We start from the raw sequence: 17408 nt of genomic DNA, 5'->3' as shown, positions 1-17408 counted from the left end.
TTAACTAAAATTTCAATAAATATCAATGTTGAAGTATATTTTTAGAAAAATTATAAATATAAAAAATTCTAAAATAATATTTAAATTGATGAATAAACATTTTTATGCTTATGAAACTAAGTTATATTTTTTATTTATTATATTTACAATTGAATCTTTTATTATTTATTTTGTATGTTTTACATATTCTCTTACGATATAATAAAAATATCGATTACTCCATTATATTAATGTCAAAGATATGAAAATTTAGAAATATCGAAGAAAATGTCAAGAAGTTGATGAAAATTTAATGTTGTGGTATTGCTATTAATTAAAAAATGGTCTTTTAAGTATTAGTTAAATTAAAGTTTTTCAATCAATATGATTGATTAGACATTAATATTTTAAAAACCATATTATGAATACATTTATTAAATCTATAAGTAGTTGGTCACATCATATTCTTAACCAATATAGTTGATTAACTAATCGAGTTCAAATCTATTTATTTATAGCTTAATCAATTGAATTATATGGAGGCCAATTTTTATATGTTGTTTATTTAGGAATAGGATTCTTCACAATGAAGTCTTAATCATTCAAAGCATAAAAAAAAAGTAATAAAACATTTAAAAGTTTAGAGAACATACTAAATTTAATGGTTGTTTGTAATATACATAACACAAATGTTTGTATAGTTCTATTTGTTTTGCAAGAATTATGTAGAAAAAATTATAGTTATTCAAGATTTCAAGCGTACTTTTATGTTTTTTTTTTTTTTTTATTAATGTTATGCTGTATAATACACTAAATTTAGTTACTATGATCATAAAATTAATTTGGTAGAGTGTGTGGCTGTTAACCACTAGGTCGAAGGTTCAACTTCTTCTTCTAGCGATTTTTTCGACTTTTTCAATAAAAATAGCTAATTTAATCTTAGATATCTCTTATCTAATATAAATAAACATAAAACATAGAAAAAGTTGGGGCTCATAAATGACAATCAGACTCAAATATAGCACAAAAATAGGCCCAAACATTGAAAAAGACTAAAAAGCTTGATGATTACTATCACTATAGCTTTTATCAGCCGATTATCACTGATTGCTCAATGGTTATCATCGACAGCTTCTTTCAATAACTATCAATGTTAGACTTCCATCAAATAGATACAACTATGAAATATTAACACTTAAAGCTATCAATAGTATGAATGGTAGATTTCTATAACTAGTTATCAACTTTAAAAGATTAAGCTATAACAAGGATGGAAAACTATTAGTGGCTATCATGATAGGTTTCATAAATGACTATCAACTTTGAAATATTAACATTCAAAGCTATTAATGACTATCACTGATAATCTTCTATCATAGTTATCACTGATGTTTTTATAAGTGGTTATCAAATTTGAGAAAAAACTATTAAACTTGAAAGATCAACATTTAAAGCTATCATTGACAGAAAATTATCAGTGCCTATCAATAGAAAGTTATTAGGGGATGTTGCCAATTCATTAATAGTTGGTATCGCTGATGGACTCCTTTTATATATAGTATTAAGGATAAATTCTTATCAATGTTAGAAGTCTATCATTCATAGACTCTTTTTATAAATATCATTGATATCATCAATATCTACCCAAGTTTTATCTTTGATGCTACTGATATGTACCTAACTTTTATCACCTATATCACTGATACTGATATCACTAATACATGGATGTCACCAAGCTATAATGATAGTAATTATTAGGCTTTTTAGTCTTTTCCAATGTTTGGGCCTATATTTAGGCAATATTTTGGTCTGATTGTCATTTATGAGCCCTAATTTTTTCTATGTTTTATGTTTATTTATAAGATATATCATTAATATATGGATGTAATAAATTGTTGGTCATGGTGGAAGGTTCAAGCCCTTTCTTCTAGTGTTTATTTTGACTTTTTTAGTAAAAAATAACTAATTTAATCTCATATGTCTCTTTTAAATAAACATAAAACATAGAAAAAGTTGGGGCTCATAAATGACAATCAGACTCAAATATAGCACAAAATAGGCCCAAACATTGGAAAAGACTAAAAAGCCTAATGATTACTATCACCTTTTATCAATTACCATCGATTACTTTAGTGGTTATCATTGACAGCTTCTTTCAATAATTATCACTATTAGACTATTATACTATCAATGATAGACTTCTATAACTGGTTATCAACTTTGAAAGATTAATCTATATCAAAGATGGAAAACTATTAGTGGCTATCACGATAGATTTCATAAATGACTATCAACTTTGAAAGATTAACATTCAAAGTTGTTAGTGACTATTACTGATAATCTTCTATCGTGGTTATCACTGATATTTTTATAAGTGGTTATCAAATTTGAGAGAAAACTATTAACTTTGAAAGATCAACACATAAAGCTATCAATGACAGAAAACTATCAATGTCTATCAATAGAAAATTATTAGGGGATGTCGTTGATTCACTGATAGTTACTATAAATTCTTGTTAATCTTATAAGTCTATCATTTATAGACTCCTTTATAAATATCATTGATATCACCAATATCTATCTAAGTTTTATCTTTGATATCACCGATACACAGATATCATTGATATGTACCTAACTTCTATCACTTATATCACGAATACCGATATCATCAATTCATGGATATCACTGATATTTATCGAAGTTCTTTCACTAATACCATTGATAATTTATATTACTGATAGACGATTATAATTGATGTCCATCAAATTATATAATTGATATATGGATATTACTAATATCATTAATATCATTAATTTTATATGGTAAAATTACCAAATTCAAATTTTTCACATTTTAAAGAGGGCTTTTGTGAATTTTTTTCTAATATTTACAAACAGTGATAGTAAGTGGTTTATTCAATCAAAGATTCCTTTGAGTGATTAGTATAAAGTATATCGATGGCTATGACTTATATATTTCTATTATTATATATGCCAGGATAATAGTCTATCCGTGGAACCTACTGATTAATTCTATAAGTTTTACTTTTATTTCGATCTTGAGTATCTAATTACATTCTAATTACAATCATCCATATTAACTCTTCTACACCAATGTTTATTTACTCGAGAGAAAGTGTTACCAAACAAATATTTACTAATAAATTATTAAACATGAGTAGATAAAAGTCTACGAGTCATAGACTTTTATCACTAATTGGAGTTCTTTGTTAGTGATAGATGTGTATCGCTGGTGGACTATAATAAACTTTGTCTATCAATGATATCAAACACTATCTGTAATAGAAATGTATTATTGATAGATTTCATACTTTTAAAGTCCTACAAAAGAAATAACAAAGAAAACAATGTAATTGTTTGATAACATTCTCGTTTCTCATTTATCAAGAAACAGACTTGTTTGATAATCATTCTTGTTTTTATTCTAAATTTTAAGAAACATTTCTAAAAGACAAGCAAATGTTGAGAAACTAATAAAAGTAGTTTCTTTCTATTTCGTTTCTATTTAGCATTCATATTTAACATTCCATTTCGATGAGTAGGCCTGACAATTGGCTCGTTAGTGATGAGACACTTGTAAAAAAAGCGATCGAGTATTCTTCAAAATCTTGGGTTCAAAACCCAACCTTGTTAATTTTTTCAATTACTTTTTCTTTAAAAATAAAAGTAATGAGAGGAATTGAGAGATGGTACGGAGAGGTGGGAGGTGGATTGAAATTTGGAGATGGAAGGAGATTAGGATAGGAGAGGAATGGAGGGTAAAAAAGGAATAGGAAATAATAATTTTAAAGATTTTCTATGTTTGCATTTTTTTTTTTTTTTTTGAAACTTCCTATATTTACAAATATTTAGCTATAGTTTGCCACCCATCACAATTATTCAAAAAGTTATCATCAATCTATACAAACATGAATAATCCTAATAACAAAATATATAACTTAGTTTGGGACTAAAATAGTTTAATTATTAATTTAAATATTTTTTATAAACTTTTTAATTTACAGAAATATTCATGATATTCTATCCATATACCCATTGATGTATTCATAGAATTGAAATGATATCAATAGAGACATTAATATATGATATCAATAGAGACATTAATATTTTAATCATTATTATTCAAAACAATATTATTAATGTATTGTACTATTTTGATAAATTTAAGTCTATTTAAAACGAAAAATTGAGAGAAATAGCTAATATAAAAGAATGAAATGAGAAATAGCTAAAAATATTTACTATTAGATTTTTTGCTACCACAATTGGTTTCTCTTAGGTTCAATCTCCTTAAATATTATGAGGACGAGAAAAAGAAAAAAAAAAACCTGAATTTATTATTAAATGCAAAAAAAAAAAATCCATAATTATCCAAAAAAGATAAAGAGGAATAATGTGAGAAGAAAAATACAACAATTGAAAGACGGAGAAAATTTTAACAAATGTGAATATCAAAATAAATGTCCACAAGACATAAAATTTGTACTATAGACTTTACGATTAAAACCTTAAATTCAATTTTCCTAACACATAATTATTAAAATAATAATATGAATTAAAAAAAAAAAAAGATGGAAAAGGAAGAAATTGAATTAAAAAAGCAAAGCATCTGGCAAAGCATCAATCATGGAGAGGACGCCGACAATGAATTTATAGTCAAAGTTGTCTTGTTCTTTACACATTAGGATGGATCAGCTGGAATCACAACATTGTTTTTTATGTTCCTGCCTTCTCATAAACCCACTTTATTGCACACTCCAACCCCACATGTTTCCCTAACTTTCATTACACCATATGAAATGCAAACAAAATTTTACTAAATTATCAAAATAACTCTTGATTTTCAAGTCCTACATTCATTTTGAACAAAATATTCATGATCATTTCCTATTAAAATCTCAAACGGCATTAATAAGGTTAGGGTTTAAGGCTTGGAATGTAAGAAAATTATACTGAATGTATCAAGATAACTCTGCTTGTTCAACTCCTGCATTCATTTTGAACAAAATTTTCAAACCAAATTCTCATGGTCATTTTTGTACACACATCCATTAACTTTATATATTTTCTTGCATTCTATGGTTCACCCAACAAAAAATGGCATTTCCATTACATGTCAACTGTATGCAAGATTTAGAGCTTGCCGTTTATCGACAATTTACGGTATTGCACTGGATAAATGACCTTGAACATACTCGTGAAGGCATCACAGGTTATCAGCTTCATTGTGGATGTCAAGCCTTTAACAGCGTACCTACACTCGAAATTTTGACTTCTTGGGTTACCGCTCTATTCTAACTGACTTGTCCGTATCCACGAATTCTCCGGTTATCCTGATGAGCACGTCGACAGAACCATTATCAATCATTTGAACAGAGGATCCACAGAACGAAGGGAATAAAATAAAAGCACATTGATAAAGTGACATGATAAACAGCAAATAGAGGGTGTATTGCAATTTGTAAGCCACTGAACATAAGAATGCACTTTAAAACATTATAACAGCTGGAATTTAAGCATAATAAGTAAAGAATCCTCTTGTGGTTAGATACATCGCTCGATCTAGAATACACTAGAATCAATAAGAAATCTACAGGTAATGATCTTCAATCATTTACCATGCAATCATTGGGCTGATAATGAAAGCAAAAGTGGTCTATGTTTCCCTTCTTCTCACAAAGCAAACATCTAGGAAGGTTTAGAAAGAATTTAATATCCTAAATCCCTTTCATAAGTCCTCCGAAATTCCAACTCCATGAATTAATTATTCGGAGTTTTCGATAAGAGACTCCATGTTATGTTGATGGCATAAGGGGAGGCTTTTGTTCATAAATCTTCCCAAAGTCTAACTCTAAAACACAACAATCTATTTTAGTAGGAAGACTAGTTTAGATGATTGAACTCCAAGGGCTTTGACTGGTGCGAGTTGTAAACTGACCATCCATCCCTTAAGTACTAACAGAATACTAAATAGCAACAATGCTATAAAGTCTCTCCATAAAGAATCTCCGTAGGCACTTTCCAACAAGAGCACCATAATCTTTTTGGCAAAACTTTACAAAGCTAAGACCCCTCAAATTTTGTTTGTTTGTTTGTTTTTTTTTTTTTTTTTTTTTTTTTTTTCCTGAAAGGATCCCTCAAATTTTGTTTAAGAAACTGTGTTAGTATGCGTGGCATATCCCATCAAACAATTTCTGAAGGGTTGTTCATTTTGATCCATGGTAACCAAGAGAATGCTTTATTGATGTGAAGCCAAAGATAATCCGACATTCCTACTCCTTTTTGAAGGGATGGCTAGGAGAGTCGCGCTCCAGTTAAAGGATCTTCCTTTTCAGATTGTGGACCAAATAACTGTTACCAAAGGGGAATGTGAGAAATAGATGTACCCGTTTCTTGACATTCATCTTGCACATAATGCACCAACAAGGAGAGAGGGTCTAGTGTTGGATACTTTTTCAGAATGATGTTTTGTTTATTGATTTGAATGTGATACATGTATCGTATAAAGTCCTTATTGCCTAGGCTGATGATTGACCAAACGATTATGAGAAAATTTTAAGCATCACGGCTTAAGCAATGAACCACATCCACAAATGCAATAAAAAATTGGCCAAACTCTGACGTACACACAATGTGCAATACCACAATGAATAACCAGTTTGTTTGGTCGTGTTCTCAAAAATAAAAGCTTGGGTTTGCTTTCAAATAGATTGTTCAAAAGACAAAATGTTTTTGCTACCTAATGTTTTTTTTCCATAAAACTCTTATCATTAAGGAATATATGATGTTCATTGTTCAACATCCTTAATTTCAAGAAAGCATGTACAACAATCCATCACCTCAAGAAGTCAATCAATATGAGAATTCCTGAAAACTTTGAAATAAGATCTTGACATACCTATTATATGCCAAATACGCTTCCCCAATTGTTCCTGCAACCTTGTTTCTCACTTTCCGTACAGATACCTACAAGTAGCAAGGATACAAAGAAAAGAAAACTAATGTACACAGAAACCAAAGTAACATATTTTTTTATAATACATCCAATATAGTACTACCTGTAGGAGATCAATAGGACCAAAGTCAGGATCCCTATTGCGATGAATAACAATTCCATTATCACATTTGTTTATGAAGTGTGCACTTCCACTTATATCATACATATTAGGTGCACCTCCAGACCAGTTCTGCAACTGCATAGAGCAAGGAATATTTGAGAAAGGATGAGAAGACCAAAAAAAAAAAGAAAGAAAAAACAAAAACAGAACAAAACAAAAACCCTCGAGAAAGACTGACATCACTGTACCTGTCATGAATATGCAACAAAGGGATTTAAGAAACGAAGTAAAACAATAACAAGCATTGGTTTTTACTTTGGGTGGCAAAGATATTTGAGTTCCAAAATTTATTCACTTTTTTTTTTCTCAAGTCAATATTTGTCAATCATTGTAGAACCAACTACTTCGATTTGATTTTGGTTAAGATCTATTAATAATCATGGGAAGAAAATTTAGGAGTTATCTCAAACTTATACGACTAATTGGCATTATTTTCTTGGAATTTTTCCATAAACCAAGGAATCTTCTTTTGTTGCCTTGTATAAGTCAATGCTTTTGGTGTACTAACCCCTTTCTTGAGCTAGAAACAGTGTTGTAAGCAAAATAGTTATGGCATTTTTCCATTGAGTCTTCTTCCCTGTGGTTTAGGATTATCTTGAAAAAGTACGGTTCTCGTCCTTTTGATTGGATTTTGAGCGAGGTCAAAGGCACATGCATAAAACACGTGGAAAGAAATTTTTTAATGAGCTCCCTTCATTTTTTGATAGTCCAGTGTGTGGTGGATAATAGGAACGGTACTCTTTTTTGGGAGGATAGATGATTGGGAGATCATCCCCTTTGCAGAATGTTTCCTAATCTTTATCATTTATCTGCCATGAAAAATTGTTGGGTTGTCGATGACTTGATTCATTCAAGGACATCATTCTCTCCTTCGTTTGGGTTCCACAGCCCGTTGCTTGGTAGGGAAACAACGGGGATTATAGCCCTCCTCTCTCTAGTGGAGGACTTCAATCTTAGGCAGGGGAGAAGCCAGAAGGAATTTTCAATTGTGGAATCGTAGTCCTTCTAAGGGCTTCTCTTGTAGATCTTACTTCCTTTTTCTAGTGGACCCTTCTCCTCCTAGGGAGTCTGTTCTCAATTCTATGGAAGGTGAAAAATCCCAAAAGATGTAAAGTTCTTTGTTGAACAGGTTATTCTTGGAAAACTTAATACCTTAGACAAGGTTTCAACAAAGTTACTGCCCTTGGTTGAGCCTTTATATTGCATTTTGTGTCGAAGGGTGAAGGGAGACCCAGATCATTTGTTTTGGAATTGTGAGTTTGCTCAACAGGTTGGACTTTTTTCTTTGGGGAATTTGGTCTTCAGACAACCCGTAACAGAGCTTTTAGCGACATGATTGAGGCTCCTCCATCCACCATTTAGGGGGAAAGGCAGCTTCTTATGGAAAGCTGAGGTGTGTACCATGTTGTGGGGTTTATGAGGTGAGAGAAATAATAGAGTTTTTAGAGGGATTGAGAGTCTTTTGCTGTTTGGTCCCTTGTAAGATTTAATGTCACTCCTTGGGCATCGGGACAAATTTCTTTGTAATTATTTGCTTGGTCATATTTTGCTTGATTGGAGACCCTTTCTTTAGATGCTCCCTTTTGTGGGCTTATTTGTTATGCCCTTGTATTCTCTCTTTTTATTTTTCTCAATGAAAGTTGGTCTTTTATCAAAAAAAAATGGAACGACAGTTTAACAACTAACCTGCTTAGGATGTGCAACAAACCAAACATGGCAAGCGTGATGTTGAGCAAACCGTTTGACCTTAGTAAGCATCTGGCTCACATACTCTGTTTCAGTCCTGTCACAAAAAAACTTCAAACTTCAAGTTAACTGTACAATAAACAACAAAAGGCGAAAAGCAAAGGTCAAATTTTGCAGTTCATAACTTTCTGCAGGACAGCCAGCAAAAGGAATAAATAAAGTTTTTGGAAGTACAAAGTTGAGATATATCACACACGAATAATGCTTAGGAAGACAAGGAAATTTTGACTGTGCTATCTAGAAGCATAGGAAAAACAAGCAAGTCATGGAGCTGAAGGGTTTCAAACAAGACTGTAAAACAAATAAGTGCGTGCTTTGTGAAGTCAATTAATAAAACATGTTATTTCAATAACTCAATCTGTCTATATGATCCAATCAATTGGGTCCCTTTTATGTTTTAGGTGCTCTTGAATCGTAATAGAGTTATTTAGTTGGATGCCAATTAGTGATCTATGAAAGTTAATAACAAATGTTGGAACTGCTCTTTCAGAGCTTACAAAGTCAAATTATCAGCGAGTTCTTTTCACATTAAATCTGAGACAACTCTACCCAGGGAAGAAAAGATGCAAAATCTTTTCAGGAAGATAAAGGATCATCACAACCCAAAAATGAATAAATAAATAACAGGAAAAGCAAAGAATTATCACTGAGATCAAAGAAACCATAGTATCAGTCAGTGGTTGAAGACTACAGGAGATATCATGGGTTACTCCATCTTCAAAGAACTAACATAATGATAAAACTCACTGGTTTGGAGGCCGTTGATGGTCAAGCTCATTATAAGGGTCAATTACCAGTCCAGAAACTCCATGCCTTAAAACTGCTGCTTTTGCAAGATCCAATACCCAATTAATACTTGGGAGGGACTCATTTTCACACCTAGTCCAGTGAATAAGAGAAAGAACACTTTCAAAAGCACATCAAAAGGTTTATGGAAGGTAAAGATGAAAAAAGAAAAAAAAAATATCATGATTAAAATGGCATCAAAAGATCAATTTAGTAAAATGTCTGTTTGCAATGCACTTGATCATTTAGAGAATTGAGTATAACATGCAAGAAGATACAATCGTCATCGGAGAGCTTTGTTTGTAGCTTTATAATATCAAGTGTCCTCCTAATCCTTCTAATCTTGGTTACTTTTGCATTGAAGGAAGTTCTCCATCAAGCAAACATTGAATGAAATTTTAAGCATATGCAACAAAAGAATTGGTATTATTATTTAGTACACGGCATTACTTTCAGGTGAAATTGCATCAAATGTTAAAAAAGAAATCCTGAGAAAATTACAACAAAGAAAAGCACAAAATGAAGGAAATTTTTTTCATGCGTTGCCGTATTCTTTAACAGATTAAAGATCTAATTGATTCCTAATTGTACTTAAAACAAATAATAATGTAGAACCAGAATGTTACATAAATACTATCAAAATTCGACGACTATATATATATATCTTTTATTTATGAACTTAAGATCATTCTTTACACATACTTTCCATGTACGTAAGATGTGCACTACTAGTAGTAACAAGATAATTCAAAGACTTCTCCATTTACCTTATAAGAAAAAATGTATCATTTAACCATAGCTTTCCTTGCTCCAACTCCTCAATACTCATTCGATCAACAGATCCACCATAACTAGAGGTGACAAAAGAGAGAAAGTTAGCCAAAATTATTGCAGAGATATTGAGGGGGAGAAAAAGATTATGGGTTAATTTGAAAATTGTCTTCATAATAGTTTTCTATTTTCGCTTTCCAAACTAAACAAAAATTTCAAGGAGGAAATTGTTCTTATGAATTATTATTAGAAAATGTGTAAAGTTTAAGATTATCATTTGACTCGAACCATTATCCAGAAAGCTCTCAAGTCATGATTTTAGAATAAGTGTTCTACACAATATCTCACTCGTGAAAGCAAACTGAAACAAAACATGAGAGAATTTTCACTGAATTTGCAATAAAAAACAAAAAAAAATGATTTGAACATTCTCCGAAACCAGCCCTTCTCATTTATATGCAAAAACTGCAAATAATGTTTTTGATAACAATGGCAAGTAAACAAGTGAAAAGGGCCTTTCCCCAAGGTCCACTTCGACAATCCAACCTATATCATTTTGTTAAACCATTACACACTCCAACTTATATAAGGGGCCTTGGCCTAGAATACTAAGCACTGATTTGAGACCATGACCAGAAGACTGCAACTTCAGATTTTGTCCCCGGCTAATCACTTAAGATACATCTTTGGTATCACAAACACACAAGGAGGAATTATGGTATCACTAGTACATAACAAGGATGAATGATGCCTTTTCTTATTTCACTGATTGTCCTTCCTTGATACTAAGAGTCCACAAAGGCCAATTATATTATAAATTGTAGATCATCGTACAACTTTTTTAAATAAGAAATATATATGTTCCTCAAAGGAAGGTGAAAGAACAACCTAGGGGCCGGGATAGAGATAACCCTGCCCAAAGCAAGGTTAAAGGAACAACATAACATGGTGGATACTAAATACAGATACAACATAACATGTTTGTTGGTCTATAAGACATGCATGCTCATATAGCATAACAGCAATACTTGTTTAAACTATGAAACCCACACTATAATAGCTGAATTCAACAACCAGTTGATCAAGATGCTATTATATAAGACAAAAGGTGCTGATTATAGTCATCAGTTCAAGGAAATGGTGTGGGGAGTATTTTGAAGTTGAGGGCGTGGTTCATTTGAAACTTCACCAAATGGACAGATTTTGATTGCTAAAATGAGCAATGAGAAATTGGCTCCTTGCAGTATGAAATCTTTGCAGTCTCAGCCAAGGTTGGAACACTTAATTCTATAAGTGTTGTGAGTACTAATTTTTATGTAGTCATATGAGGATCTGGGTTACATCTTATGGAGTTGTCAATATGGTGTATGCTCACTTGATTTCAGACTGTTTTCTTTTGGATTTCTAGAGTTAGTTTCTTATCATGGAGGAGGTTTTGTACCGCCCACCCATAGGATAATGGTAGTGTGCTTTGGTGTACAGCATTTTTTTCCTTTTTCTTTTTGTTGTATGATGTGAAATCTGGCTTTAGAGACAATAAAATTTTTTAGGGTATTGAATCTATTATGAGGTCTTGAGAGGAGGTTTGGCCCAATGTTAGGTTTAATGCCTCGTTTTCAACCCATGTATCTAAAAACCTTTGTAATTATCCACTAGGCCTTAGTCATATAGGTTGGAGCTCTCTTCTTTAGGATTCAGCTGTTAAATCTACTCATGATAGATTTGTGGTAATAATATTTCAGGTAGGAGGCTTTATCTTTGAGCTCAAGATCCCTCTTTCTTTTTTTTTTCCTTTTACCTTTTTATCTAATTGGAGCAACAAAGTGTTGAATCTTAATAGATTGTGACAGCAAAGCCACTCTACCGCTTTGAACTCAAGATATTTTGGTTCAATGTGATGGTTATAAGAACCAAGGGTATTGAGATAACAAAAATTACAATCTAAGACTTACCGTGCAGCAAAGAAAGGCTTCTTGATGTGTTTCTCCAATAATTTTCTTGCATGGTCCCGAACCTATTAATAATTCATCAAAATAAATTTAAATTGAAACAGGATGAAAGAAGGAAGATTAAGAAAGAACATCTGTCGGATTTCCTTATTTACTAGTCATAAAAATTATTTTTCTATGTTTGTGACAATATTTGTCATAAAATAAACAAATTGCATTTAGAGAGAGAATGTACAAGGGAAAGTGGGGTCACAAAAAGGGTCTCCAGCTAGTCGTCAAAATTATGACAGTACAATTACTAATCGACAACTATTAAAAACCATAAGATTGTCAATGTCTTCCAAAATTTGTTACCCCATATTCCCTTCTTTTATCAGTGTATGCAAAGTTCTTTCATATTGTAGATTGTTTTATATATATGCATATAAATTGCTGCGTCTATATTCTCATGCCATAATTCCTGAACTAATGTTTGCAGAGGTTGTGCCAATAACCTAATATAGAAAGATTGCAGAATAAATTTTGGAAAGAGCAAGGAGAACTTACATATTATTTGTCAGTATATCGATTTAAGTAGAAGAAGTGAAACATTGTTTCGTTTTAAAGGCAATAATTCACACACTAAGAAAACATTACCAAAGCATACTAGAAAATAACCTACCACATATCAGCAGTTAACTAAATGACATTGTTTACTTGAGTGGTAAGCATAAGATGTTATAAAATATTAGTTGTTTCAAGACCAAAATTAATTTTGGAACTACAATGGAATACAGATATTGAAGTCATAAGAGAAACATGCAAAAAGCAACATCTAGCAAAGCCACAAGCGGCTATAAGTCTAAAAGCCATCTGAGAAGATTATCAAGTGTTAAGCTAAGATTTTCAACATCAAGAAAAATTCATTCATATATCAAGTGCTTGGAGAAAAAGGTTCCAGAATTATCATTAGCAGAATCTTTTAGACGCTGATAGCCCACAATTTTTCCTTTTTTCTTTTTTCCTTTTTTCTTTTTGAGTAACCCACAACTTTATGACAAGGATCAAATAGAAAAATGTCAACCATTGGGCAGCTCAGAAGTCTGAACAGCTCACCTTATTTTCCATAGAGCAGAGAATAAATTTCCAACCGGCACTTGCATTAAGATTGCATAGCAGAGCATCAATCCATTCACTTTTGCCTGAATTAGGAATACCAGTAACAATGGTAAGCTCCCCCGGGACAACCTGTTTAAAATAAACGCTTCAGCCATAAAAAATCTAAAAGAAAATTATTTTGCTGACATAAATTTTTGTATGTTTTCGTATTCCAGGTTCCAACATAAGAAAGGATCACATCCTACAACAGAAAACAATACACAACGACAATTCCATTACCTTCATTCAATTAAATTACTGGTGATCTTTCTCGAGACATGTTTCGATTGGATTGCTTTCATTTTTTTGGTGTATTCTTATTATTCTATTTTCATTCACTTTCTCATGGAGTTTGTATCTTTAAAGCGTTCAAGTCTCTTTTCATTGCTCAAGAACAAAGCTAGTAATTTGCATAAGTAAATCATCAAAGCAAAGAACTGCAGCTCTAAATGCAATTGGAAATCTCATTTGAAAAACGCAATTGGAATAATATTCCATTCACAGCATAATCATTCTGCATAAACTCAGAGAAGTTTCCAGTCATAGCTCAAAAGTCAAAATCATCCCTAACCAGAGAAATAATAACATTCAGGAAAAAGTCAAGATCTAGAAATAGTAGAAACATAAGCGTATTAATTTTTTAGAAGAGCTTTGCAGATTCAATGAAACACTAGTTTAATTACACAGATGAAAATCCAAGTTTAAATGGAAATAAAATGGAGTTTAAAAATTGCAGTTTGCACAGATGAACATTTATAGATTTTTGTAATATGTCGTTAGAAATTTGTGGATTGCTTTCAGTGAGAGGTTTCCTCACATTGAGCAAAGTAATGAGTAAATGAGAAAATCAATATCTTTCAATATCGATAGTATTCTCCTTCGATGATAAATGCCAGTTGAGGTTCTCTTTCATCAATTATTGTCTTTATAGTATAGATTTTATCTACCAATTTTTTTGTACTTTTTGTTTCTTTGTTAAATACAGTATTTGTCATTACCTGATCACAATGCTCTCGGTAGCTCAAATAAGAATCAATATTTTCAAAGAAAGAGTTTGCTAGTTTCAACTCACATTGTACAAATCATTGAGAGCCTTCCATCCTGTTGAGACACCGAACTCATTTCCAAATTTTTTGTGATAATATGCATCAATCTCATCGAAGTAATCTTTGAAGCTAAATAATCCACGTATAGGATACAACTCTGCATTGTCAACAACTTCCTTCAGGGCCTCAGGGCCCAAGTACATCAGAACCTGAACAAAATTTAGAAGAGAAATGATTCCGTGCAAACATTGTCAATCATTCATCGGTCATAATAATAAAGTTTAGCTTTCCTGGCTTTTAGTGGCAGCAACTTGCATGAATATACTTTCATTAGTCCCATTTTCCCTCCATACTCTAATTTTTTTTTTTTTTTTTTAACAAGAAACTGGATATACAAAATAAATAAATAACAGCAACACATCCTAGGGGCTGGATACAGGAATCCAGGGATCGAGTTAATGTTGTTAATTGCATGAGAAGGGATCGAGGAAGCAAATCGTGGTCAAGGAAGTGAAGGATGAGACCATAGAAACAGCAGAAACCATGGATTAGCATTGAGGACGGTGCTAGGTTTCTCCGCTCCGAGGACCATGAAGGTTAAGGGAACCATTAAGGGAGTCAAGGTAATAGTGATGATAGACTACGGTGCGACTCATAACTTCGTCCATCAAAAAATCATGACACAATTAGAGCTACCATTAACAGAAACATCAAATTACGGGGTGATCATTGGCAACGGCACCGCCATGCAAGGGAAGGGCATGTGCAAAGTTGTGTGTTTAGTCATGTCGTCTGTCACAATCACAGCCGATTTTCTGTTGTTGGAAATAGGTAACGTTGATATGATACTTGGGCTACTGTGGTTACACTCGATGGGTCATATGGGAGTAGACTGCACGAGTATGATGATGACTTTCACAAAAGGCGATGCCAAGGTGGTTATTAAGGGAGACCCATCATTGACCCGAGTGGAAGTGAGCTTGAAGATGATGACAAAGAAAGGGGAGGATACAAGTATGCGCATATCCAGAAAGAAGAAATCGAGCGTCTGGTGAATGATATGTTGATCACAAGAATCATCAAAACCAGTAATAGCCTGTTCCCGATCCTGTGTTGTTAGTAAGGAAGAAAGATGGTAGTTGGCGATTTTGTGTAGATTACAGACGTTTAAATTGTGCAACAATCCCAGACAAATTTCCAATGCCGATGATAGAGGAGCTATTGGATGAACTACATAGGTCGACCGTATATTTGAAGTTAGACTTGAGGTCTGGGTATCATCAAATTAGAATGAAGAAAGACAACGTGCCTAAGACTACTTTCAGAACTCACGAAGGACATCATGAATTTCTAGTCATGCCTTTTGGGCTCACAAACGCCCCAGCCACTTTTCAATTATTGATGAACCAAGTATTCCAACCATTCCTCCGAAGGTGTGTGTTAGTATTTTTTTACGACATCTTGGTGTATAGTCTGGACTGGGATATGCATATGAAACATCTGGGAACGGTATTTGAATTCCTAAAAGTGAATCAGTTGTTTGTAAACGAGAAGAAGTGTGTGTTTGGTCAACGAAAAATCCAATATCTCGAGCATTGGATTTCAGAGCAAGGAGTCGAAGCTAAAAGAGAAAAGATTCTTGGAACCAATTGAAAAATCAGAAGGGAACTCAAAAGCTTCCTGGAACTTACAAGGTACTATCGACGGTTCGTGAAGGATTATGGCAAAAGTACTCAACCGTTACATCAGTTGTAGCATAAGAATGCATTCCAATGGAGAAGGAGCAGAGCAAGCCTTCGAATCTTTGAAGAAGATAATGACCACGTTACCCGTGTTAGCCTTACCGAACTTCGATAAACCATTCATCATTGAGACGGACACATCAGGAACAGGACTTGGAGCGGTCCTGTCTCAAGAAGGTCGACCAATTGCATATTTTAGTCAAACGTTATCCGCAAGGGCCCAAGCTAAATCAGTGTACGAGAGAGAGTTAATGGCAGTTCTAGCCGTGCAAAAATGGAGGCATTATTTGTTGGGGAGACGCTTCACAGTCATCTCAGATCAAAGAGGATTGAAGTATTTGTTAGAGTAGAGATAAGTACAATCGGATTTCCAGAGATGCTTAACCAAACTAATGGGGTATGATTTCAAAATTTTATATCAACCAGGATTGAATAATAAAGCTGCAGACGCCCTATCAAGGAAACAGACCCCAGAGGGCCCGGGAGTCAAGAATGAGGTATTACTTAACATGTTCTCAACAAACCCATCTTGGATGCAGACCTAATTCAGTAGGAAGTAAATGAGGATCCTGAATGTATAAGACAAGGAGATTCCTTGTCTCCTTTTCTTTGTACAACTGTAGCAGACTTCGTAAGCCAGTTTATTAATATTTGTAGAATAAATAATTTGCTGACAACATAGAAGTTTCTCATATTGCATTTGTTAACGACACTCCTCCTTTTTGTAGGTAATAGACAGATGGTGGAACATTGGCAATGTTTTCTACCGTCTTTTTAGCAAGCTTCTGGGGTGACGATCATTACACATAAAACTTGAATGTGGAAAGGAAGAGAGTTCTTAAGCTAGTTGAGTTATTCGGCTACAAGGCAAAAGTATTACCTTTCAGCTACTACCTGGGACCCAATTTATGATAAGATTCGAAGTTGGCTGCATGGAAAAGCTCCTCTATCTCTAAAGGAGGCCACGCTACCTTAATTAAGACTATCCTTTCGAGTATTCCCGCCTATTATCTCTCCATTTTTAGGATTATGGTGAGGGTTTGCAACAAGGTGGAGAAAATTTGACGAAGATTATTTTGGAAGGGGGCTGATGACGTAAAAGGATCCCACCTTA

The 17408-nt window shown here is 33.0% G+C and overlaps 1 protein-coding gene across 2 annotated transcripts in view; it reads right to left on the bottom strand.

Annotated features, from left to right (window-relative positions):
* Positions 1-4960: 4960 nt before the first annotated feature.
* The window catches only part of LOC120082994 (toprim domain-containing protein), a 31084-nt gene continuing 18636 nt past the window's right edge, over positions 4961-17408 (bottom strand). For both annotated transcript variants that reach the window (XM_039038451.2, XM_090316415.1), the window contains exons 13-21: positions 14579-14761; positions 13465-13596; positions 12373-12434; positions 10417-10500; positions 9611-9742; positions 8804-8900; positions 7058-7192; positions 6898-6965; positions 4961-5332 (exon numbers count right to left, since the gene is read on the bottom strand). In XM_039038451.2, the coding sequence (XP_038894379.2) occupies positions 5281-5332; positions 6898-6965; positions 7058-7192; positions 8804-8900; positions 9611-9742; positions 10417-10500; positions 12373-12434; positions 13465-13596; positions 14579-14761 (945 nt within the window). In that variant the 3' untranslated portion in view covers positions 4961-5280. The remainder of the gene's footprint in view (positions 5333-6897; positions 6966-7057; positions 7193-8803; positions 8901-9610; positions 9743-10416; positions 10501-12372; positions 12435-13464; positions 13597-14578; positions 14762-17408) is intronic.

Source organism: Benincasa hispida, chromosome 8 (assembly GCF_027475165.1).
Source record: "Benincasa hispida cultivar pf3 chromosome 8, pf3_genome.v1.1, whole genome shotgun sequence".
NCBI lineage: Eukaryota > Viridiplantae > Streptophyta > Magnoliopsida > Cucurbitales > Cucurbitaceae > Benincasa > Benincasa hispida.
The sequence above is the reverse complement of the archived record's forward strand: the minus strand, read 5'-3'. Positions and strand labels throughout refer to the sequence as shown.